This window comes from Arvicanthis niloticus, chromosome 7, assembly GCF_011762505.2.
Source record: "Arvicanthis niloticus isolate mArvNil1 chromosome 7, mArvNil1.pat.X, whole genome shotgun sequence".
In the NCBI taxonomy this organism is placed as follows: Eukaryota; Metazoa; Chordata; class Mammalia; order Rodentia; family Muridae; genus Arvicanthis; species Arvicanthis niloticus.
Window position 1 is genome coordinate 34,731,984 of NC_047664.1, and position 25,999 is coordinate 34,757,982.

The 25,999-nt window shown below is 52.6% G+C and overlaps 1 protein-coding gene across 17 annotated transcripts in view; it reads left to right on the top strand.

Annotated features, from left to right (window-relative positions):
• Camk2b (calcium/calmodulin dependent protein kinase II beta) overlaps positions 1-25,999 on the top strand; it is an 87,935-nt gene that overhangs the window by 34,396 nt on the left and 27,540 nt on the right. For all 17 annotated transcript variants that reach the window (XM_034509295.2, XM_076938165.1, XM_034509287.2 and 14 more), the window contains exons 2-4: positions 1,256-1,350; positions 15,773-15,832; positions 23,737-23,791. In XM_034509295.2, coding sequence (XP_034365186.1) covers positions 1,256-1,350; positions 15,773-15,832; positions 23,737-23,791 — 210 coding nt within the window. The remainder of the gene's footprint in view (positions 1-1,255; positions 1,351-15,772; positions 15,833-23,736; positions 23,792-25,999) is intronic.

A 25,999-nucleotide genomic window follows, 5' to 3' on the forward strand; every position in this document is an offset into this window, starting at 1 on the left:
AGGAAGTGACGAGCAGGAGGAAGCCAGTCCAGACACAGTGGCTGTGAAGGACAATAACCCAGGGTAGGGAATGGTTCAGAGATAGAGCACTTCCTTACAGTGCACAAGGCTCTGGGTTCTGTCTAACGTGGCCAAAATCAAAAAAGAAGAAAACCGGGAGGAAAAAGAAAAAAGCCACCAATAACCCTTTCTTTAAATTTCCCTTACAAAGGGATATTTTGAGACTGTAACCCGCACATAAGTGGAAAAATGGAACAAGAAGCTACAGATTAAACAACATGCCATGCTTGCCACCCCCGCCCCTAAGCAGCCCTGACTCTGTCACAGCAGCTAGGCTGTGGTGGCCCGCCTGGGTGAGTCCCTGTGTCAGCCCCTGAATTGGAGCCACTCAGCTCAGTGGCTGTGGAGGGTAACTGCTGGTCATAATGGCATGAGCCATTCAGAGGCTAATCAGATAGAAGCAGTTACTTTTTTGTTTTGTTTTCTAGGAAAGCAAACAGTATATTTTTTTAAACAAAGGTTCATTCCAAAAAGAAACAATGGCAGTCACTATACCAGCTGTGGTGATCTGAGCTACTTTAGGGATACAGAGATAGATATAAGGGGCCAGACCAGGGAGTGTTTGGCCCGGTTTGGCCTCCTCTCCCCTCGACTCCGGGTCTCTGTGGCTTGGCCTTGTGGGCAGCATTCAGGACCTCTCCTAACACTGTGTCACTGTGTGGCTCACTTGTTGTGACACACCCTGGACCCCTGTGGCCTCTTCAGTGATATGGGGATAGTTGTGTATCCCAGGGGGTCCTTGCCTCTGGTTTTGTGGTTAAGCTATGTAATGTTTCTCCCTGTGAAACCTTCCATGAGTCTCTATGTCCAGCTGCACCAATTATTAGTATAGGTCCCCCCCCCCCCAGCCTGGCCTTGATCCTTGGTAGAATATGCCCAGGTATTATGAACGTGAAGATGCTTCTCATTCCAGCTGATGGATAAATCAGGACGTGGGTGTTACACAGGGGTTGAGTGGGGACCCTCTCAAAGCTGGGGTTTCCTTCTCAGAGTCCCAAGAGTGTTTGTCTGGCCCTGTCCTGCTGGTGCCAAGTAGGGTGGCCAAGAACTGAGTAGGAGGGGCAGAGGCCTCCTTTGGTCACTGGCCATGTGCCTAAGGCCTGGCAGAGGCTAGGTTCTAAGTGTCTTTGGAGATTAATTGGTTCTCTCTCTCTTTCTCTCCTTGTGTCTATCTCCTGCTCTACGTCCTTTCCAGGGGGGCTTTCTCTGTGGTCCGACGCTGTGTCAAGCTCTGTACCGGCCATGAGTATGCAGCCAAAATCATCAATACCAAGAAGCTGTCGGCCAGAGGTAGGAGACGGCAGGGGTTTGCGTGTGGGGGTGTAGGGGTGCTATCTCAGCCTTTTGGGACTGTGATGAGGGATCAGGAATGCCAGTGCCTTCAAGATGGGTCTGGATGAGCGGACATGGTGGGCATTTACCCTCAGACAGATCACAGCTTTCCATCTTTGATTTGGGGGGTTCCCATGTAGCCTCTCTGGGTTCCCATGTCGGTTCTTCTCCTTCCCAAGCCTGCAGGGTCATTGTCCTGAAGAGAAGTTCTCATGCTGGTGAGGTACTGGGGGACTAGGTGATATTTCCCTAAAACTGACTGTCAAAGAAAGCAATGAGTGACCAATGGCAGGGCTGCAGTTGGCATTCATGCTAGTGAAGTTCTGGCCCTGGTTCACCTGGGATATCTTAACTGAGTCTTCTGATCAAGGAACACCATTACCTGGCCCAAAGAAGCCTCTGCAGGCTTGCAGATGTAGTGGTGCTGGCTGGGCGGGCCACCCAGACGGACAGAGCCAGAGCCTGCATGGGGGCAGGGTTCATCATTCCAGGCAAGGTGGTTATCAGAAGCCACTCCCTGGTGATTTCCGGGGGGTGGGTCCAGATATGAGTGAGGATCATGGATCTGCATAGGGATCTGGATAGAGTCCCCAAGCCGTGTGGGCCAAGGGCCTGGTAAGGCCTTGAGGGTGGCAAGTGGGTGGCTGCCAATGTGAGACGGCATTGCCACGTCACCCTCTCCTCCCACATCCCTCCTCTTCCTCCTCCCATCCTCAGACTGTGCAGCCCGAGTGAGCTTCCAGACTAAAATCTGAGCTAGCAGGGGGCCAAGGAGCCTCCACTTGACTGGGAGACGCTTCAGGGCTGAATTAGGACAGTGGCAGGGTCTCATTCAGTGGGCACATTGAGGGTGTGAACTGCTTTGCTGACTACAGGGTTTACAGTTTACAATCTGGCAACTCACAGGTCACATAGCTAACCCCATTCCTACCACTTATCAACATATGTGTAAGCATGTTTGAGCACCTTCTGTATACCAAACCACTGGGGCTCTCATATGTGTTTCTTCTTGGAAGCATTCTCTGAACCTAAGATGGGGATCTTCAAGGCCTAGGATGCTTCTGTAGCAGCCTGACTTCACATCTCTGAGAAGTACCTGGGGCTGGTTAGTTCCCATGTTGGACCTCTATCCCCAAAGGTCAAGCAGGGAATAATATGCAGAAACCTCGCAGGAACAGGGAACATGGTCTCTTCTGTACCCTAGATAGGGAGCTGCATTGGGTGGGAGATGCTTGGATCCCTTCTGAAATTCTTCATGGCTAGATGTGAGTCACCTGCTGTTGATGGACCTTCTGTCCTGAACTATGATTCAGGATCTAGGGCTGGGAGCCTGGTTCTTCTCTGACAAGACACAGAACTATCATGGAGCTCTCCACGCTCAAAGTGAGCCCAGGCCCAGTGTGAGGTCAGTTCCTGTGGCTCTCCCATCAATATCCCTGAAGCCTCCACACCCCCTCCTGTGAGACAGCACAAAGGAGCCAAGGTTCATGGTTCAAAGCACACTGTCCCTGTGCAGTATGAATGCGTGTATGTCTGTGTTTGTCTGCTTGTGTCACACTGATGGTGATACTGTTGGAGGTAACACCCACAGATGGCTTGCTGAGTGCACTGTGCCGAAACTCAGGACGCTCTGTGCTCCCCACCACACACAGGTGTGAAACATTCCTGGCATTGTAAGGCAGGTGACACATGGGCCTCATGTATTCCAGAGGCTCCTGAGCCCCTTCTGTGTCAGCCTCACTTCCTGGTGTTGTCACCATCCCTAGATGTCTCCAGCTTTTGCCACGTTGGTATTTTGTCCCACCTGTGTCTCTCACTGCAATGAGGGCTGCCTGGTACTCAGGGGTGTCTGGGAGACAGGATGCTTCCCACTATTTGGGGTGTTCTTTCGAACCAAGACGGCTCTTCTTCCAGCTCTGTGCTAGCTCCTGGCCATGCTAGCGACCCACTGGAGCCCTGGCCGAGCCAGTTGCTCAGTAAAAGCTGTACGCATTATGTTCGGCAAACCACGCTGCCTTCCCTGCCAATTTTATTGTATAACTTGAGCAATCAGAATCCAGAAGGCTTTGTGTCTCATTTTGTCTCTCTATCCGCCCCTGAGTGGTAGTAATCACTCCACAGCCCTCCCTTGGTCCTCACAGGAGCCCTCAGAAGCCCTGCTGACCTTGACCTTGGCCCCATCCCAAGGCAAGACAGATGTAAGGCTCAAGCCCCACTGGGCTAGCAAACCTCTGCAGCTGTCCAACCTCACAGGACGGCTCGATGGGCACCTCCTTCAGAGCTGGAGAACCTGTGCCGCCCTCACTGCCAGTAACCTTGCAGTGTGCTGCCAGCCCCCGTTTCAGGTCTCCTCTTCCCTGCCAGCTTTTTATGCCCCCTTTTCACATTTAATCTTACCTGTGGGCCTATACAAGACCCCCAACATGCCCAGACAGACCCTCACTCATCCTACAGATTCATCTTGCATGCTGGGAGGGGCTGGAGATGAGTTCCCAGAAGGTCATAAAGTCACTCCAAAAGTCGAATTAGCCAAGTATTGTGGGGTGAATAGAAGCTTGTTAGACCCAAGCAGAAGACTGTCTGGGTGTTTTCCCATAGAATTTGCAGCCTCCTTGGAATTAATCACACACACCCCCTCCATTTATATCCTCAAACTCTGAACCCCCAGTGTGGTCTGTTTTCCTTTTCTCACCCTGCCCAGGACCACCTTACCTGCCAGGTTGCTGAAATGAATTGCCAAGGTGCAGGGGGGAATGGGAGGGAGAGACCTTATCACAGCCCCTGTTCCCTGCCCGCAGTTCATATTTTCTGCTAGCTGGGCTGATGGTGGATGGGGGAGCAGCAGCAAAGAGTGGGCCTGAAATTATGAACATCAGCATCAGCACCCCTTACCCTCCTGCATCTGCTATAGTCTGCTCTCAGGAGGGCAGGATGACCCTGGCTGCTTTGTCTTCCGCCGAGGGTCTCCCCACTGTCCAGCCCTTGGCCTTTTCTTGAGTATCTTTTTTTATGATAGACTTTCAAACATTCCCAAGCATTGGGCTGGTCTTGCCTGTCTGCGCCCCGGACCCCAGACTGCTTACCATCCTGCCCGAGATGCTTCAGCATGTGTCCCTGGCATGTAAACCCAGCTATACTTGCTGTTACCAAATGCTCAGCCCTGTTTCTACCATGTGCCTGGTTGGCAACAGGACCATGTAGTTGGGTCATCTTTGACATTCAGCTGTATTCCAGGCAGTGTCTCTGAGTGGATGCTTTGTCACACCTGGTGGATCCAACAAGGCCATGCTGCCATGACCATGGTATGGCTCCAGGATCTTGGCCAGCAGGGAGCCCAGCAAAGAAGCTGACTCTACTGACCCTGGATCAAACCCAGTTTAAGCAATAACCCAGAGCAGCCTTGACTGCTGTGGGCTTTGCCTGTGTTTCCCTATGTGCACGTACAGTCTACCTCACAAGGAATCCTGGTGACAGTTCTGGGAGGCCACTGATGCCCAGGAGGTGGCACTGTGGCTATTCCTTCTCTGCTCTGGTTGGCAGACAGAACGCTGCTTCCATCTTTGCCTGCATTTCTCTGCCCTGTGTCCCTGCTACCCAAGCTGCCTTCCCTTAGGTTCCCAGGGATTCTTAAGCCTCTTGCACCCTTTGAAAGGGATGAGGGAGAGGGAGTCAGGTGAGCTGTCCTCACAGGTGGGTAACTAGCTTCTTTTGGAGGGGAAACCTGGCATGGATTCTCCCTACACCTCAGTTTTCCCAAGTGAAAATGAAGATAACGTTGCCTACTCAGAGGGATGTGCTGGCTGCCAGGTTGTAGCTAAGCTTGCCGCCCCCTCCCCACTGCATCTTGGCCTGGTCAGGTTGCTCTCAGGCCTTCTCACAGACACTGCTGACCTCTGCAGAATCAGACCTGTTCTCTGTGCAACTGTCCTGAATCTGCTGGCTGAGCCCTGCAGGCCCCGGGGCCACAGGCTCTGCAGTCTCCCAGCTCCCACCCTGGGGCGGAGACTACATAGGGCCATGCTACCCATCATGGCTTCCGTGGGGTCTCTGCCCTTCCTGGGTTCAGATTTCTTGAAGTAGGGTGAAGGGGGTGGGAACCTCAAAACACTAGGATATTTCTAGACACCTGCCTGCCAACGTCATTTACATTTATAATTCAAGTTCAGTGAAGAGATGGGACCTTGCTTTTCCTCCGTCATCCCCAAGACTGTGGGAGCACCCATATCCAGTGCACCCTGAGGGAGGCAGCTCTGCTCCTACAAGCTGCTTCAAGGAGGAGAAAGTTGGTCTTGAATCCAGAAGAGATGAGACCTCCCAGTAAATGACAGTACTCAGAGTCGCATGCCCCGTGCCAAAGGCCGCAACACTCAGATTTTAAAATTTAATACTTAATTAAATAGAGAATTGTGAGGCATTCAGTCTGTGAATGCACTGAATAATTAGAGATTATTAAACTACTCTTTACAAAAGCAGTTAAGGGGAAATTGATTGACTGAGATAGAGAGATCATTACTCACGGGAGTCTTAGAAACGTTGTTTGTTGTTAACTGCCCCCCACCCCACACTGTCACACGAAACAGCTGCTCCTTTGGGGGTGGCTTCGTTGTCTCTGTGGACACCCTGTGTGGAGGTAAGCTGTAGCTACGGGAGCCTGTGCAGAGGTCACGCCTGGTTAGCGACTGTACATGGAGGACGGTGTGGACCGAGCACCTGCTCCTCTGCTCTGCTGTGGGAATTTGAGTGTGTCCTCATCATGGTCTTCACTGTTACTGAGAGACTCTCTCCCACACCCTTAAGACAGCTCGGACTTACCAGGAACAGAGGAGGCGATGGTCTTACAGAAGCTGGGCGATCTCAGACCCACAGCTGGTGGGTAGAAGAACCCAGCTGGGGCAGCAGGGGGCTCACAGTGGAGATCAGCTGTCCCAGGTCGGGGCTCATGTCACTGACAGGCCTGCCCTCACATGTGGGCTGCTCTCACAGATGAGGAGCCAAGCTCCTTCCGCCCTCAGGCCCATGCCCAGCTCGCCCCAGATGCATGCCTGGCACCTGGCTTCCCAAAGGCTCACATGGTGTCTTCTGCATTAGGAGACACACCCTGCCTGAAGCTGACAGGGAGAAGTTGTCCTGACATCTCAGGGTTCTGAGGTGCAGCTGGAGGGAGGGTCTACATCCTCTCAGAAACCTGCCTGGGATGTGTGTGGGCCGAGGGTCCACACGTGAGGTTCCTGCTGTAGCTGACAGCGTGCCTTCCTTGGCCTCACTACCCACAACCCCAAACACCCCTCCACCCAAGGGATGTGCTTGCCGAATCTACAGAACTGGGTCAATAGAGACAAGACGCTGCAGAGCACAGCAGCCTGAGCACGTGCTTCAGGCAGTGCCCTCTCCTCCCGAAGACCCTCCCCTTTCCAGCTCCCTGGCCAAAAGCACAACCCTTCCACCTCTGTCAGTGAAATCCCTGGGGCATTTCCTAGGGGCTTGGTGTGTGGAATGGCTTCCCTTGGGGAGTACTCCTTCCCTAGTGCCAGGGTCCGCCTATAACTGTTCTGTTCTGTCGACTAGACTTGGGGCTTATGGGGTGTGAGACACAGATGAAGAGCCCTGGAAGGGAAAGTCCCCGTCCTCAGTGTCAGCCACCCTGGATGAGGGTTCCAGACTGAGTTGCCAGCTTTTGCATCTGATAGCTTTTATCTTTGAGCTGATAAACAGTTTTAGTTATATTATTATAAACAGATAAAAGATTAAGTATAACTGTGCCCCATATTTCATTCTTATGCCAAAACATAGTTTTGAAGTCTGTCTGAAATTTAAATTTACCTGGGCATCCTGTGTTTGATCTGGTAGCATGAACAAGGCCAAGGAAGACAGCTTATAAACTAAGTTGGTGTAGTCTAAGCTTCTGACATCTAGACCCAGAGAAAAATCGGAAGTGGAGAGCCAGGCCATGGCTGAGGAACCCCAGCCCTTTGTCCCCTCACCTGTGAGATGGGGACAGGAGGAGGAACTTCATGCTGACTGCTTGTAGGGTGTGACTGCTGGTGTGAAGACAGGGGTCAGACTCCTAGTGTGAACAATTCCAAAGACTGGGATCAATGTGCTTGGAAGTGCCTGCCAAGGGTTGTGTTTTGAAGCCCCCTAGACCATGCTGTACACAGTGCCCACCCCCTGGGCTGAGGTGGATGTGGGAGATGTGATAGTCTTTATCCCAGGGCCCTAGTCATCAGGGAAGGCCTCTCTCCACGATCCTGGCTCTCCTAGGGTCATTTGTTCCTTGGTTCCCACGACGGGTGCTCACCTTCTTCCAGGGTGAAGGCTGGGGATTTGAGCCTCAGCAGCTGGTTGCCATCAAGAGAGGTTCCTGAAGATGGCCTGTATGAAGGGAGTTGTTGGGAGCTGGGTTCTGGTCCCTCCTGCCTCAGCCTTCTGTAAAATGCGTGAATTGGCTTAGGGTAGCCCGGCTTTTCTAGCTCTGACATCCCTCAAACCTGGAGGAGTCCTGCCCGCCACCCACCACCCACCACAGAAGGGGTATACAGGGTCCAAGGGGTCCATGGCCAACACTGTGGACCCATTTGAGGCCTGGTTTGCAGCATAATCTTCAACAGCTGGTCTCTCCTTGCTTTGACTTTGGGCCCATCCTAGTAGGGAAAGGGGCGTCCCATGGCTGCACTGGTTATAAGAAAGTGACTGATAGGCCCAGAGAGGTGATGACAGGGTGAAGATCACCACCACTGGCTGCTCTTCCAGAGGACCTGGACTTGATTCTAACTACATGGTGGCTCCTAATTCCATCTGTAATTCCAGTTCCAGGGGATCTGATACCCTCTTCTGATATGCATGTGATATACACATGCATAGACATCATTTAGGAAAACTACTCATACACATAAAATAATAAAATAAAAATTTAAAATTTAAAAAGAAATGGACTTGAAAGGGTTTGAGGAGAGAATTGTGCAGACTGGACTCGGGTACCAAGCTGGAAGGATGGGAGAGCAGGTCCCAAGCCACCTATGGAGGAGCAGAGCCTGGGAAGGGCTGGGGGTGGTGCTGTGATGCTGGCCAGGTGAACATTCTGAAAAGCTGGAGTCCACACGGGAGCCAGCTTCAGAGAAGACACTCCAAAGACATCCCCTCACTCTGCCAGAGCCTCTGTCCCCAGAGGCCAGGCACCCTGGGCCACAGGATGCTTCTGTATCTTAGTGTCACCTAGGAGAGCTGCAGCTCTGGGTCTGATGTAAAATGGCCGATGCTGCTTGCAGCTCAGAGGGAGGCTGGAGATCCAGCAGGCCCCAGCTTCTCGTGAGGAGAGGACATTTCCCAGAGTGGGATACAGACACCAAAAAAGATAAAACTTCTTTTGAGGCCAGTTCCTCTCCTCATGCTCCCATGGGAGTTGGGATGCTGCAAACTGGCCTCAGCTGACTGGAGATGCTTGCATACCAGGCCTCTTTGACGACAAGGACATGATAGGACCTCTCTGCATGTGGCTGGCTCGGGGTAGAGCCCAGAACGGCAGTGAATGGTGTGCATTATGTAAGTGGGCTGGGGAAGCACAAACTCATTAGCTTGTTCCCACCCACCCACCTCACCCCCCATATGTCTTTAGCCTCATGAGAGCAGGTCTCAGGCCAGATTGGGCCCTAGATGTTCAGACTGGGATGCATGTGAAGATATGGGCAGTAGTTGCAGTTTCTGGAAAGGGCAAGCATGATGTGGTGGGTACAGTTGGGAGGCAGAGGCAAAGGTTAGGCACAGGCCACCATGCCCAGGAACTGAGGCAGGAATGTAGCCTGAAGCCTTGAGGTGGCCTCTAACTTAAGGTGTAAGGCCACAGTGAGTGTGAGTCGTGTACTCTAGAGGCCACTGACCCCAAAAGCTTTTGCTCTCTTTGTCCCATGACCGTGTGACATGACGTTTAGTCTCCAGCACAGAGCCACAGCCCACCCGCTGTCACTGGAGGGATTTTTGATGGTATCTGAAGAAGTGAGATGCTCTGGGGCCGGTGTGTGGGAAGACATCACCCCAGGTATAGGCGGATGGCCCCAGATCTGGGAGAGGGGACAACTGTTCAAACCAAGGCCTATGTAAGGACAGTGACTGGTCAACAGCTGACAAAGCTGAGACCTTAGAGTCCAGGCCCCTCACTTTGATCCATTCCTGTTCACAGCCAGGGATGTAGGAGTCCTGTCCCAGGGCAATGGCCATGACCAGCACAATAGCTGACACTGGTCAGATGAGATGACCCAAAAGATGCAGTCGTGTGCTCCCAGAGACCTTGGAAGAGCATGCGTGCAGGGCCCCAAGCACCATGAATCAGCAGGTCTGGGGGAGGTAGGCCGTGTGATAGCCAGAAGAGGTGACCCAGGTGCCTGCAGGAGGATGTTTGCATAATTCTGTGGCTTGCAAGAACGAACAAGAGCTGTGCCCTCTCCTGGTGGGGGGTGGAGAGAGAGTCACTGTCTTATCCCCAGAGACCAAGCTGGGGGTTGGGAGACACATGGTTGAGCATGTGAGGACTTCCCTAGTTTCTCTGTTATGGCAGAACACAGAACTGACCCCAATTTTAGGCTTCACCCCACAACCTTGCTTCAGATGCCAGCTTAGCAATGAGAGCAGGAGTGCCAAGCAACGTCTCTGCTTCGAGGAGGAGCTGCGCCCACGTGTAGACAGAAGGTTCTCATCTCTGAAGAGTGCCCTGGGAGTAGAGCATCAGCTGAAGGACAAGTGGACCCTGTGGAGGGAAGATAGTGTCCTTGCCATGCAGCCCCAAGGTGACTACACTGTAGCCCACATGCCCAGACCCCAGAAGGCCAGCCCTCACTGACTAATTGGGAAATAGTCCAGAGGCCCTCCACTCCGGTGTGGGGGGCAGTTCTTAGGGACAACCGTCTGCTGCATGCAGGTGGTCAGGGTCCCTTGGGAGCCCTGCTTCCTTTCTTGATGCCAGTGGGGTGGCAGGCAGCTGTGGGACATGCACACAGACGCCTCTCCTCTCATGGTGGCTGCTGGCTGATGCTGTCAGGTTAATTGCTGGTTGCCTTGAGGCTTTCTTAAAACACAGCATGTACAGAAAGCCACAGTGAGAGCCTCCTCTTCCCACTTCTCTGGCCTGCCAGCCTTCAGTGTGGGCCTGACTGGAAATCCTTGGCATCTCTGGTCCTGGGGGTTAAGCAGGAGCCCATGTCCTCCTCCAGGGCCCACCATCTCCTTGTCATTCCCACTGTCAGGTGCCTGCTAGCTCCCATGATGCCCTTGGAGAGTACCCTTGAAGAAGGAATGGGAGCACTCTCCCTGGCCTCCCCAAAGTCAGTGTTGCTCAGACAGAAGCCTTTTTTTCCCCTGAGGGACTGTGCAGGGTTCTTTGCTCACCCACAAGAACCACTTGTCTCTCGTAAGGAATAATTAGTCTCTGTCCCTGATCCACTTCTGCACCAACTGTGCCCCCAAGACTGGGTAGGTAGACCCCACTGCAAGCCTGCATAGCCTGGGCTGACCAGGGAGGGCCTGGGCTGGTTTATCTCCATGTAAATTATTAGCCCAGGGAATGTGGGCAAAGCTCTGCTCGGACTGGATTTCACCTGGGTGACATTCTTCCTTCAGAAACCTCTCCGCACCCAACCTGCTCCTCGTCTGTGAACAAATCCAAGATTGGAGCTTTGAGGCCTCCCTACTGGTCCTGGGCTAGCTCGCACCGGTCCTGAGGTTTAAATCTCTGGTACCCACCCAGGTCTGCAGGGTGCTGGTAAAGCTACAGCCTACAGGGCACCCCACGGTCTCCAGGCTGGCAGCTCACTGCCACAAAGAGTTGACAACCGGGTTTCTTAGCATGCATGGCCCTTGTGAGTGTAAAATCTTGATATTAAACATCCAGGTGGATGGGACCTGGAATTGAAGTGTGTGGTTACCAGACTGGACTGGAGCACTGGGTGTTACGTGATGTGGCTGTTCTGAGCTCTCTGAGACTTAAGATGGCTGACTCCCAGGCTGTCTGGGATGTATGTGGCTGAGAGAGATGAGAAAGAGAACAGGCTGAGCCAGTTCCCTTGGGACAGGTCTTTCCACATGCTCAAGGCAAAGACCGCAGGGCCTTGATCCCACTACAGTCAGGAGCACTGGCTAGGCATGCGCCCAGCTCTCTAAGCGATCAGGGTGAGATTCAGGCTGGATGGAGACCCTTCTCTGTGGTGGCCTTTGTTGCTTTTGAACAGGACCAGCAATGATGGGTGTGGCATCTTTACTACCCCTTGAACGGGGAGAGATTGAGACACCCCCCCCCCCTCCAGTGGGCCTTGTAAGTACCTGCAGTTTCCTGGACACTCAGCCGAAGCCTTATTGGTAATCTGTGTCCCATTGCTGCTCACTGGGGAGGGACAGGATCCTGTGACATGCTCTGGCCATCAGGAACTCTCAGCTATCCCTCATCCAGTATCCCTACAGCCACGCCGCTGGCAGCACAGGCAGACTGACATCCACCTCAGTCAGCAATGCTGGCTTTAGGCTCATGCTCCTGGCAGCTGATTTAGCCTGAAGAAGCAGAGCCCAGGAAGCCATGGCCAGCTCTTTCCCAGCCTCCCGTGTATGTGAGCAAAGGTGATTCGAGCAGGGACCCACTGCTGTCCCCACTGGCAGCATCCATGTCCCTAGGCCCTTTCTATTTGGAATGCGTATCCCTGAGGGTCCCTCACAGGTCCTGAGTCTCCCTACAGAACGGAAAGGCTCTCAGTGATCACTGGCAACCTCTCTGGGGTGAGGTGTAATGCTCACTGATAAGTGGGGAGACCCCCTGAACCTGCCTACATCAGGCATGGGTGTGCCCTCTACACACTTCAGAGTTCAGCTAAACACAGTCCTTTGGCACCAGACACTGTCATTGTTCCCATCATGCAAATGAGGGCCAACAAAAGAGTGTCACTTATCCCAAGCCATACTGCAGGTGGGACTCACAGCTGTACAGCTGCACATGAACTCTGGGCCCAGAATTGCAGAGACCCAGGACCACAGGGAGTGAGAAAAAGGAGCCCTCCCTTGCAATTGGGCCTCATAGCTTTCTCTTCTTGCCCCTCCTCGGTCCCACCCAGTGTCCTCCCATGACAGCCTGCAGCTGGCAGGGCTGGGAGCCACCCACGCCCCTCCTGTCCTCTGCTTGTTGACTCCTCTTGCCTGCCACCCCAACCCCCTGGCTGTGAGTCACCTCTGCCTGGGAGCAGGTGGGGGGCCACGAGGGTGGCAAACTGGGGGAGGGAGGGTAATTGGAGTAGGCAGAGAATCTCTGCCTTCTTGTCTCTAGAAAAAGGAAGTGAGAGTCACTTGCAGAGATTGACTACAAAATGTCACTTAACTTATCCTGTGAGGCCTGCTGTCCTGGCTTCCAGGTGCCGAGTCTCTGGAGCCACACCATGAGTGTTTTGGGGATCAAAGGTGGGCCATCCCTCCTGTCCCCAGCCACCAGCTTGCTACTTCTACCTCTTGAGCATTTTTGGAGTTAAACAGGTTATCACCTGTAACACTCACAGATGGTGCCTGTCATGTGGCAGATGCTCCAGAACGACATGTTACATGCCGTGGCCTAACTGCCAGCACCTTGGGGCAGGCCCTGCTCCTGTCATCTGCAAGGTGATGGACACTAGCCCTGTCACTTGTATAGTAGCATAGAATACTTCCATTCTGCTCCCTGAATCCTGAGAGAGTCATGCGAGTCTCAACCTGTGGAGGAAATAAATTCTCCCTGGGCCTGGAAGGCAGCTTGACTTTTAGGTCATAAACTCTCCTACCCAGGGACAGTGCAAGTGGTTTGCATTGGCCCAGTTTCTGCAAGTGAGTGATTCAGATGGTCTGGGGTCTTACACTGGTTTTCACGGGGCCATGAGGTGAGGGAGGAGGGAAGCTGCTTGGCTTGTACTTCTGCAGCAGTATTTGCGAGAGGACACATGATTCCTCAGCATGTGGACGCTGCATGCTGCAGAGGATGCAGGCCAAGCCTTTGTCACAGCCCTTGAGCACGGAGGAAAGGCCTTGGCTTTGAGGCTGAACTGGGTCACCTGCTCTGCGGGTGCTGGGGAGCATCCGTGTGCAGGAAGTGGGCTGCCGCACCTTGTGTGAGTCACTCCGCATGGGTGTGCAGGCTCTGCTGGAGCTGCTTCATGTCTCAGGTACCTTGATGGCTTGGACCTTGCTGGTACCCAGCACTGGGCTCCACACAGGCTGCTGAGCTCGGGGGACACCTGAGATTTGTGTCTAGAAGAGTAGACAACCTAGCAAGCCAGGCTTGCACACTGAGATCATGGCAGAATCACCTAGAAAAGCTTCCAGGCCTCGGCATCCCCGGGGGTGGCATCTCGGGACACTGCACTATCATTAGAATTCAGGCAGGCGGGTGGATAATTGCAGGCTCTGCTTTAGTAAAAATTTTGAGTAAAATTGTGTTGGGTATTTTTTGTTTTGTTATTTTCTGATAAGTACTTTTATGGGAGTGTGGATGAATGCTGTATTCTATCTGAGGGGTGTTCCTCTGCAAGAAGGAAAAAATAGCACATCTTTTGCCTGAGCTTTCTTAGCCAGCCCCCTGGGTTAGCAGGTGTGTAATGTTTATGTGTGCGTGCACACATGTGCCACTGCCAAAGTAAATAAGCCAGCTTATATACAGCCCCCCCCCCGTGTGCCCTTCTCTTGTTTGGGGGTGCAAATTCTCATTACATTTGAGCCCCTAACACATGAGGAGCCTCAGAAGCTGTCTCTGAGCTTCTGAATAGAGAGAGACACACGGGATGCTCCCCACACCCTCACTTCACCCCCAGCTGCACCTGCTTCTTCAGCTGACACCTCGTAGCGGGGCTTGAGTTTATTTTGTAAGAGGGGCCAAGTGTTTGCTGGGGTGGATGGTCTCCTTGAAGGAGTAGGGAGGGCAGGGCTTCTGGTGACACAGTGGGGTGAGGCCTGAGTCTGAGGAGGTAGGAAAGCCTCCTGGGTTTGTTCCAAGGACATGTCTGTTGTAGGCATAGCTCCTTGAATAAAGGTACAAGTGTTTGCACAGTGGTCTGTATCCTAGACCACACTGCCTACCTCAGGCATCTGACCACAGGGAAGACTCAGCCAGCCCTGCCTTCCTGCAGGTGGACAATTTTCCTCAGCACTAGACCAGCCAGAGACCCAAACACTAGCTTGCACACCCCTAAACTACCTTTTTTAATGGGTGCCTGCATTCTTCTTCCTTTTCTGTTGGTCCTAGGGAGTTCCCTTGGTGAGGAAGGCACCCCTCTGAGGTTTGGATTGGCATATTCATTATGGGCTCACCATTCTGGTAGGGGCTCAGCACTCAGCAAGAGGTAGGGGTTCTAAATGACGCTTCCACCCCTCCCCGTCCACCCCCCTCCGTCCACCCCCCTCCCAGTCTTGGCAGGGTGACAGCTGCTGTCCTTAGTGCTGAAAAGCCTGCTTTTCCCCCCTCCCCCCACCACACACACACACACACACACACACACACACACACACACACACACACACACACACATACCAGCATCACTAGCTGGGAAGACTGACTGCAGGAGCTGGGTGAGAGCTGCAAGCTGCCTCCTTGCGGCCCTGCATTCCACTTTGGCTGTGGTTGTGGCCAGGTGCAGCCCTTCGTTCTACACAGGGGGCTTTTGGGGAGCGGGGGATTCTACTGCTATATCTATCAGTTTTTAAAAGCTTCCTGGCACCTTTTATTTAGAATATAAAAACTCTACCTTGTAAGTTGCTCCATCTTTGGGGGGAGGGGCTTAGGGAAGGATTGCCAGAGGAGCAGTCGGGCCTGCTGGCCCTGCCAGGAGATGGTGGGAATTCATCAAGCAAACTACCGATTAGCCCCTCTGAGAACTCAGTGTCCAGATGTGCCATGGCTGGATATCTTGGAGCCGGATCTCATGTCTGGTGGGTCAGAGAGAATCAGTGACCTCTGGCCTCTGAGGACACATGCTTGCTGCCACCTGGCACGTTGTTGTACAGACCCCACGTTGTTGTTCTGCCCAGAAGTGGAATTAGAACAATAATTAAGTCAGTGTACCACTAACAGACTTCCTGTTCTTTGCATTGTTGGAAGCTCTCAGACCAGAGTTACTCTTCTGGCTGCTTCCTATGTTTGTCTCTGTCCCAGGTGCCAGTTGTCTATGGCTCTACATACCCACAGCCTTCCTCTTCCTTGCAGCCAGCCAGGTGTGTGCTGCAGAGGCCAGGCAGTGGGTGGCCTCATCTTTTTATCAAATCATGCGTGGATAGCCTATCGTTTGGTAGTCCTTAGTGCTGCCACACACACACTCAGGGACCCATCCTGATGTGCCAGCCGTGAGTCCCCAGCTGCTCAGACACGAGGTGATACCTTGCCCTTTTCTGTTGCCAGATCACCAGAAACTGGAGAGAGAGGCTCGGATCTGCCGCCTGCTGAAGCATTCCAACATTGGTAAGCACTCAGGGGACAGTAGAGTGGGTGGTTTTGAGAATGCCTACAGAGATATTTAGAACTCAGAACTGGGGACCAGTGAGCTGTCTACGCTTCACACACGCTGTGAGTGTCCGGAGTGAGGACTGCTGGCCCTGCCAGGAGGAAGCGGGGATTCAACAAAAGCCTGTCAGCCCCATCTGCCCATTAACACAGACAGGAGCCAGGACAGGGTAGTCACAGGACTCTGGCTCCCCTTCCAAGCCTTGGTCCCAGAAGGCACAGCTGCTCTGCCAGTCAGGCTCTTTCCGAAAGCCCAGACAAATGTTCAAGGAGCTGCAGGGACCAAGGTTGTGCTGACCTGGAAACTTGGCTCAGATGTCCCCGGTCACTCAGTCCTTCCCTGGCAGCCATGGCAGCTATTATAAGACCCTTGCTGTGCACGTCCCCACAGGAGTGCCTGTCCCTCTAGAACTGAGGGAGAGCCTAGGAGCACAGCTCTTACCCATGCTGGGGAGGAACTGGAGATACCTTAGGTGTGGCTGCAGATTCAGGGACGAGTGACCTCAGGGGCACTGGGGTTTTATCGGGCTTCCCTCCAAAGTCTCAGTCTTGCCAGGACACAGTCCAGGAATCTGTTTTAAAGGGATCCCCAGGGACTGCAAGGAATGGGCAGATTGGGCGCCTGCCTTCTCCATCCTTTTCCAGAGCAGGAGCTGAGACAGAGAGGGAAGGTTAATCTGCTTCAGGAATGTGGGCGGTCCTGCTGCTGTCCTGCTCCCAAGTGTTGGAGATCCTCGGCTGGCCACTGGCCCAGGCTGAGAGCTGGATGGGGAAAGATATATCCCTCATGTCTGAGGCTGGATCTCAGCCACCAGTTGATGGATCCTAGTCTCTTAGTTTCAGAGCTCTACTGTCGTTTTTTGTTTTTCAAGACAATATCTCACTATGTAGTCTTGGCTGGCCCTGAACTTGCTGGGTAGGCCAGGCTGTCCTTGAACTCATAGAGGACACCTGCCTCTGTCTCCCAGGTGCTGGGATTAAACGTGTGTGCCGCTGCACCCAGCATAGGGCTTATCCTCTTGATAGGCAAGTGCTTGGGCCTGCCCTGGAGAGCTGACTTTGGAAGTCTGGATAGGCCCAGGAGACTGGATCTCAACAGTGTTTGTAGGACTGGTAGGCCATGCCACTGGGTGCCTGCAGGGGAACACCAAGAGCCTGACACTTTACCACTGAGCACTGCACCTCTTGGAGATCATGAGAGATGGCACCCCAACTCAGTTCCACCAGTACCTCTAAGCCCTTGCTTACCTGCTCCCAACTGGGCAGCCAAGAGCTGTAATTCATTCTGCCTGTTTTCATGAACTGCCTTACTTGGGTGAGTGGATGCCCACATGTGTTTTAGGTTATTTTGTTTAGTTCTTCGGTAAGATCTCTCCCAGTAGCCTGATATGGTTCCCAGTGGGTTCCAAGCAGTGACTTGTCCCCAGCTTCCTGTGTGGACTCAGGGAAGGGGACCATTAGAAGTCCTTGCAGCAGCTTCATTTCAGTCAGGTTAGGACCCCAAACCAGAACATTCCAGAAGACATACCTGAGACTATGAGGCTTCTGTGGAACCCTCTCTAAAGATCCAGGGGCTCTCTAGGGAGGACAGAGGGGACTACTGGAATTACCCTTAGCCTGCCCTTACTCTGCTCACCTCAGCCCCACTTCTACACAAAAATCTGTCCACAGGTCACCCTGGAACCATTAGCAAGTGCTGGGGGACAGGTGGGGAGGTACTCTGGGTGGAAGTTCAATCCAGAAGCAGTCTCTGGCAGACTGAGGAGGGGAGGGACCCCTGTCTCCCCCCTGATAGTGGGGAGGCTTCTGCCTGTCTCTCAGGGACCTGGTAGGATGAGTGGAGATAACTCACAAAACAAAAAGTTCCCCCGAGGGGAATCAGCATCAACTACCGAGTTCCTTCTTTGCAGAGGCCTGAGCCAAGCCCCACTTGCATGCCAGGAGCAGACTTTACTGGTGGAAGACACAAGTATCCCCCTTCATAGAGTGGTTTCACAAGTATGGTATCCATCTGTGCTGTAGAACAAACAACCTCAAAGTCTTCGCCAACCAACCTAGGTCGTCTGTGCTCTCCCGAGCTGGCTGGCAGGCCCTTACAGAGCTTGTGGGACCCTCTACAAAGCATCAATGTGCATCCCTGTTTAAAAGTTACTAAGAGTTCACATCAGGGCTGGAGGGATTGCCCAGTGCTCAAGAGCACTTGCTGCTCTGCAGAGGACCTGAGTTGGATCCCCAACACCCATGTAGCAGTGAGTGCATAGCCACCTAATAACTCTAATTCCAGGGGGATCCACTGCCCTTTTCTGGCCTCTGTGAGCACCAGGCAAATACTTGGCATCATAGATACATGCACGCAAAGCACTCAGAAATAAATTTTAAAAGGATTTCAAAGCAGTGGCAGGAGCAGAGTCTTCTTGAGCTGTCCAGGCTCCTCCCCAGCTACAGGCCTAACACACTGGTCTTGCCTAGGGTAATGGCAAATACAGCCTGGGCTGCGTCTATCCAGGGCTTGACTGGAGCCTTGGAATTAATTTCCAAGATGACTCCTTCTATGATCTCAGTTCCTCTCCATAAGTATCTCCCCAGAGACATGTAAGTGTCGTTGTAAATGGCAACAGGGTCCTCCAAAGCAAGTGATGACAGAGGTACTGGGGATGGGGAGAGAGAAAACACTTTAGTTAGTATCCATTGCTATGAGATAATCAACAAGTAAGGAGAAATAGGTCTTAGCTCACTGTTACAGAGATGTCAGTCCAGGGACTGGGGAGGTGGCTCAGTGGGTAAAGTGCTTACCTATCAAAGAAGCCTGAGGCTCAGATCCCCATCACCCATGTAAATGCCAAGCAGGCATGGTGCCAGCCTGCAAGCCCAGTGCTCAGGAGGTAGGGACAGGCCATGCCCAGAGCAAGCTGGCTGGCTGAAACAGTGTGTTCTGGGTTCAAGTGAGAACTTATGAGTAAGGCTGAGAGTAATTGAGGAAGATGCCAATGTCGACCTCTGACCTCCACATGCATTCACACATACATGTGCACCCACACGTGTGAATATGCATACATGCATTCACACATACATGTGCACCCACACGTGTGAATATGCATACATGCATGGACAAAGTCCATACCCATGCACACACATGCGAAATAAGTTGCTTTGGGCCTTTGGTAGGAGCAAATGTTGGAGGAGACCTGTTCACCTCACACATGGCAGCTGGGGAGCAGAGGAAGAGAGGATGGGGGTCCCTACTGATCTGACTTCTTTTCACCAGGCCTCACCCCTAAAATAATCCATCTCTCAGTAGTGCCATGTACTGGAATCCAGCCTTTGACATGTGGGCCTTTGGGAGACATTTTCTAACATAATATGCAGAGACAAAACAGAGAAATAGAGACAAATATGAGAAACGGAGATGAAGACAGAGAAAGAGAGAAAATGAAGGACATATTGCCTTTCAAAGTTATGATAAAGAAATACATGACAATGTCGCCATGTAGACACACAGTTCTATGGCATTGACTACATCTACAGTGCAATGGGCTCACTGTCTGTGGCCAAACCATTTTCCTCTTTCCCATCCCTCTACCCTCACTAAACAACTCCCCATTCTCCTCCCCCTGTCTCTGGACCCAACATTTTGCTTCTGTGTCTGTGACTGACCAATCTCAAAGCCTCACAGAAATAGAGCTGATCTATACATGATCTGTCCTTCCATGACTGACATTTTGTTATGGGGTCGCTTTCTTCTTCTTCTTCTTCTTCTTCTTCTTCTTCTTCTTCTTCTTCTTCTTCTTCTTCTTCTTCTTCTTCTTCTTCTTCTTCTTCTTCCTCTTCCTCTTCCTCTTCCTCTTCCTCTTCCTCTTCCTCTTCCTCTTCCTCTTCTTCCTTCTCCTCCTCTTCCCTTTTCCTCCTCTTCCTTCTCTTCCTCTTCTTCCTCCTCTTCTTCCCCTTCCCCATCACCTTCTTCTTTCTTTCTCCTTTCTTCTGCTTTCTTCTTCTTGAGACAGCGTTTCTCTATGTAACCTACAGAACTCTGTCTCTAAACCAGGTTGACCTTGAACTCAGAGATCTGCCTCTGCTTCCCACATGCTGGGATTAAAGGCGTGCATCAACACACCCAGCTAGAATGTCTTCCTTTGAAGACTGAATGATATTTTGTTTGTTTATCCATCTCTTGGTGGACACTTGGGGCTACTTCCTTGGTCACTGTGACTGGTGCTGCTCTGATGGGGTACACAGGTTGAGTCTGCCTGCAGTAGGCTGAGTATACTTCTGGGGGCAGCTTGTTAAACATGGGAATCCTGTTTAACTCTTTGAGGAACCATGTGTCTTCTGACGATCCAGTTTCCGTGGTGTCTGCCATGCATACTCTATTTGAAGCCCACGGCCAGGGCGAATCAGCTCCCATGGAGGAAATGCACCATAGGGTTTAGGACAACATTTTTGCAGCCATCATGATGAGCACCTAAGGGTTCCTACCTGCTGAGCTATCAAATTGTGAGTGAGGCTCATGGCCTTATCCAGGACCAGCAATGAAATCAATCCATCAACTCTCAGATGCCATATCCATAGCATCTAGATAGGGTTTGGCCAAGTGTTTGCTCTAGGGTGGCCCAGTCTCCTTCAGAGTGAAAGAGGGCTGGGTAGGTGCAGCACCCTTCCATGTAGTCCGACCTTTGCAGTGCTTTGGAGAGGGACAGAGGGGTGATCTGATTTGGGTCACTTGCAACAGCAAGAAGCTTTGCTTAGATGCCCCTCTTGGGAAGACGGCCAACTCATTCTGGGTTGTCTGGAAGAAGGTGAATGAACAGAAGAACCTATGTGATCTTGGACCCTGTGCCACCCAAGACAGGGTCCCCAGGTGAAGAGGCTTCCAGACTAAGTTGTGACCTTCAAATCCGTATCTGTGTGATACTTACCCTTAAGCACAGACAGCGTATGCCTCACCTGGATGTGTTCCTGAGCTCAGCAACATCCCAGTGAAGCTCTAGAATTCATTATTCAGCACATGTTTATAAATTTCTGCCCCTTTTTTGTGCCAGAAGAGACACTCTCCCAGGTTGCCTTAGGTCGCTTGCCTCAGCCAGGACTTCTGAGAGCTAGCCCACTATTGATATCACATGCTTGACTTGCAGCAGAAGGACCCCCCCAAATCTTTGAATGCTTGGGGGCTCCAAGCTTGTTTGCCCTCGGAAGCTACAACCCTAGCTTGGCTTGGGAGTCTGAGCCCTTGAGCCTTGATGAGCTCAAGGAAAAGGGGTCCCCAGTAGCAGGAAGTCCCACAGCAGAACAAGAAGAGGGGCACGGTCATTCCTCTCCCCTGAGAGACCCAGGTGAATAAGTTGACTCTGGGTGAGGTTTGCCGCTGGTCACCTGACCCAGACCTTCCTGGCTGGCCTGGCAAGGAGCTATGGTGGACCTACCCACCTTATACAGAGATCACCACCTTTAAATACCAGCTTAAAAAGTGCCATTTACTTTGTGTCCTTAAATAGATTTTGTCACAATTCTGTCATGTTTTCCCTTAGCCTTCTCTGTGAACTCACAGGTCTAATGTGCTGGTTAAGGTTTATTTGAAACCATTAAAATAAGCACCTGTTTTTAAAATGGTGTCCACATGCCTACAACCTTAATCCCACATACACAGAGCCCCATAGTTCCTTCTGCAGGAGGAAACTGAGTCTTAGAAAGGAGATGGGACACACCTCTTTGGTCAAGATGAGCCAAGTCTCTTTGGTCTCTAGGTAGATGGCTGAGGACAGGTAGCCCCCAGCAGTCTTTCCTGGAGACCCTAGGGGGCAATGGGGTAACTCCAAGGACCAGCTAGGCCTTCTTGAAGCACTGCCTTCAGAGATAGATGGAAGAAGGTCCCCCTTGGGACTGCTGGGACACTTCTCTGCTCAGAGTGGCATGTCCCAGAGGGGAGGCAGCTGAGCCATCTCAGACAGGCCACCCTGATAGGCCCCCCAGAAGGAAGGCGTCAGAAGAATGTGCTCTGGATCAGCCTCAGGGATTTTGTTGGCAGGTCCTAGAAGGAGGGTTCCAGCAGGCACCAGGGACTCATCTTGACTTAGGAAGACACAGGTCAGCCTGGACAGAGTGGAGACCCAGGTAGAAGTAGAGAGTCTAGGGGACCAAGTAGAACAGATTTGTCCTCACTAAGGGGCTCTGATAGCCCAGAGAGATAACCAGGATGTGGGTCCCAGTGGATGGGTTGGGTAAGGTCAGGGAAGCTATGCTACTGAGCTTAGAGCCAGAAAGTGGAGGAGAAATGTGAGGTCCTGCATCCATAGTGGCTGCTTCTAGGCCACTGCCATGGGCTTCAGAAAACACCTCAGTCATCGGGTGTTTATTATACTACAGTGACAACGGTGACAGACACAGGGCTGTGGCTCAGGGAGCACTCACTGCTTCACACAGAAACACAATTCACAGCACCCTACAGACAGGGGATTCTTCCATTTTACAGAGCTGCAGACTGGGCTCAGGTAAGGGGGGTCCCTCCCAATTCACACTGCTACTTTGGTGGCCACAATGGGTGTCTTTCTGTTTCTTATCTCTATGGAGGGCCTGGGGCCTGGTGTGCTAAAGGTATACATGAGGTGAAATGCATTATGGGGTTAAGGTGTCTGGAACCAAGTGGGGGCGTAGGACAGATTGGAGTTCCTAGGCATAAGGATACAATCAGGAGGGTGCCTGGGAAGACTAGTGCCAGGAGGGAGGGTGCCGGCAGCCGGCTAGAAAACTAGGACAGAGGGGAGGGTGCCAGGAGCAGGAATTGTGTAGGCTGTTTCTGCCTGAGGTCCTGGAGTCCTGTGGGACCAGGGAGAAGGTGGCTGCTCTTCACCCTCCAGCCTCGTGGCCCAGTCTTAGGTGGTGAAAGACAGCAAGAACTTAAGATCCCAAGAGCGCCAGGGCCAGGGCTGGCACAGTGCACTCCCTGGAGCCAGACCCCAGCTCCCCGACACAGCCTCATTTCACCCTTTGTGAGCTGTGTGCCCTCGGCTGGTTCCTCAACCTCCCTGCTCGAGCTCCCTTTTCTGCAGCCTGCAGGGGTGGTTGGTGAGCTGATGCACATGCAAGGGGCTCAGAGCAGAGAGCAGGATCTGCATGTGGGAGAGCAGGGCCCAGAGGGACTCAGTCCTAGAGAATCCTCACTGTGTGTGCAAAGTGCAGCTCCCTCACGCCATCGCCAGCAGCGTGTGCGTTCCTCCTTCCTCAGAGGCCATCAGCCCCAGCCTAGCCCAGGCAGACACTGAATACAAGTTCAGCAACTGGTGTGGATAGGCCAGAGAGAGGGAGAATGTTAGATCCCACTGGCAAAAAGGAGTCATAAGTCTCTGAAAGATACCACACCTGGTAATCCTTCTGAGTGGAGGCCCTGTCCTGCTGAGGACAGTCCAGAATGGAAAATAGGTTTGTTTCCTGCAGAAACCTCTCCCATGATGACATGGTTCCTATTAGGGGCTCAGCAGTGAGCCTTTGCAGTGTTTCTCCTTGGTAAGGGAAATAGGAGAGCAGAAAGGGGGCCAGTAGAAGGGTGAGGTGCTGCCTAGAGCTCCATGATGCGCCCTCAGGGCTCTATGGTGCTCCTTCAGGCTTAGCAGTGCTCCCTCAGGCTCAGCAGTGCTCCCTCAGGCTCAGCAGTGCTCTCTCAGGCTCAGCATGCAGTACCTCAAGCTAGCTCATATCTTCCCCCAGCCCCAGGCAACCTCCTTACCTTGGTGGAGACCCTGTGAGCCACAGAGAGGAGTTCCCTCCCCCAGGCTTGCAGCACTGGTGCTATGTGGGCCCTGACAGGATGGAGGTGGGCAGTAGGGAATATCCTGGGCTACCTCCTGCTCCTCATGACTTCTCTGTCTCTGCAGTACGCCTCCATGACAGCATCTCTGAAGAGGGATTTCACTACCTGGTCTTCGATCTGTAAGTGCCAGATCCAAGGACCCTTACCTACTTTCACTCCTGGCATGGGCTCACAGCCTCCTCAGATTCAGGAACATCCTGTTCCTGCATCAGGACACTCCTTGAGTGCACCTCTGTAGGGGGTTACCTCGTTCCCACCCATACCCAGCCTAGCCACCACTGATTTGGCTCTGCACAAGTTTTTACCCACAGTCTGAGTCTGACATGCTGAGGGCGTCCTCCATGCAGAAAGCTGGTCAGTTGGGGCAGTGGAGGGAAGACCACGGAGAGCAGCCAGTGTCCATTCACCTTCCTCCCTTCTGAGGCCTGCCTTGCTGCGTTGGGGGCACAGCTAGCTGGCATGAGCATGCATGTTGATGAATGTGGGTAGAAGGATGTATGTGCACGCATATGTGTGACAGTGCCTGAGCTTAGAGTGAGCATGAGATGCTTTGTGTAGAGTCCATGAGTGTATATGCATGTCGGTTTTATAAGTGTGACTGGGTGTGTTTTGGGGATACAGGCCTCTGTGTGTGTGTGTGTGTGTGTGTACGCGCGTGTGTGCACAAGCGCACGCATGCACGCATATGTGAGTGTGTTTGCATGAGTGTGTGTGCAGTAGCTGAGTGAGAAGGCGTTTGGGGCCAACTCCGCCTCTCACTTCCTGCCGGATTTAGAAGCGATGATCTCATCTCCCTCAATCTTGACAGCTCCTGCTAAGCAGCGCTATATTTAGCTGTCTGTGAATCAGGGCTGCTTCAGGACCCTGGGCTGCGTGGGGGCCCAGGGGCTTTGGCCTGTCCTGGTGGGCTCCAGACTGTAAGGCCAGGGAAGCTTGGCTCTAGCACTGTTACTATGGTTACCTCATGCCCTCTGGCTGCCCTTGAGCAACAGGCTGCATGAGAACAGGAGGAGCTTCCCTAGGGCCACTTCTCAGCTCTTCCTCCCTCAAATGGCCTGACAGACGTCCAGGCCGTTGGACATTCGGACCTTAGCGTTCTCTGCCTTGGAGCATGTTCTGGTGAAGAGCTAGGCTGCCCATGCGTGGAATTTATTTCTTGGCTACCTCTGTGTGACCCACAAGACCCTGCCTAGAATTTTCAGCTACACAACAGGCTGCAGTCTGACTGAATCTGTGCTGAGACCTCAGTCCCATGGCCTGAGGTGGGGCAAGCTCACTTTCCCTCTGTGTGCCCCAGAATCTTTCGCTATCCTGTCTTCTCCACAAACAGAGGCCTATGGGCTGAGGATGGCCGTGTCCAGGGCCCCTGATGGCCAATGGATGGGTGCACTTGTTTCAGGAGCTGAGAAGGAAAGAGAGTGGGTGGAGGAGGGATGGATGTGGATATATATATATGTGTGACACATTTACCTCTCAGACCTCCCAACACATGGCAGGCAGACAGCTGCAGGGAGAGTCTGAGGAGGTGGTCTGGACAGAAGGCCAAAATACCCTCCCATACTTCTGGAGCTTCCAGGGTTGCAGGTTCTGAGGTGGTTTGGTAGCACCCCAACAGGCCTCAAGGCCTTGTCAGTTGGGAGCTTTGCAGGTTTGGGGAGGTGACCGGTACACACCAGGCCTAAGCATGGAAGTTACAGAGCAGGGCTCCCAACAGTGACCCCATATATCCCACATCAGCCAGCTCAGTAGAGGCCCAGCTCCCTGCCCCGTGACTCTGGACCAAGAGATGACCCTGATGTCCACACACCAGCGTGCAAGTGCCTGAACACATGCAGTAACTCAAGGAGCCTGGCCCTGGCACACATCTGGCACCTCCAAGAGCATCCTTTAAACTACAGCTCTACACCAAGATACACTGGCCTTACGCCATTTTCTCTGTCCAGACTTGAGTTTTCAAAGCTTGGTTCAAGAATTTTCTTTTTTGCCAAGACTCAAGCTATCAATCACACAGCACTGGGGATAGCAGCCCCTTACCTGGGCTACTGCTGGATCTGATTCTCCTGGTCCACAGATGGGCAAACCACACATTCACAGTGTTGCTATTTTCACTTTGCCATGAGCATTTAATGGGTGGAGACAGAGACAAAGGACAGGAGAGTGTGTAGACAGAGTACACTACCTATGTTGTCTATGGTCTCATGGGGACAGGAATTCAAGTCTTTCAAGACCTCAGCTCACTATGGAGGCCAGATCCAGATACTATTAAATCCACTGTGTGATCCTCATATCTGGCCCAAGACAGCAGGGCATTGAATAGGGGAAGCCAG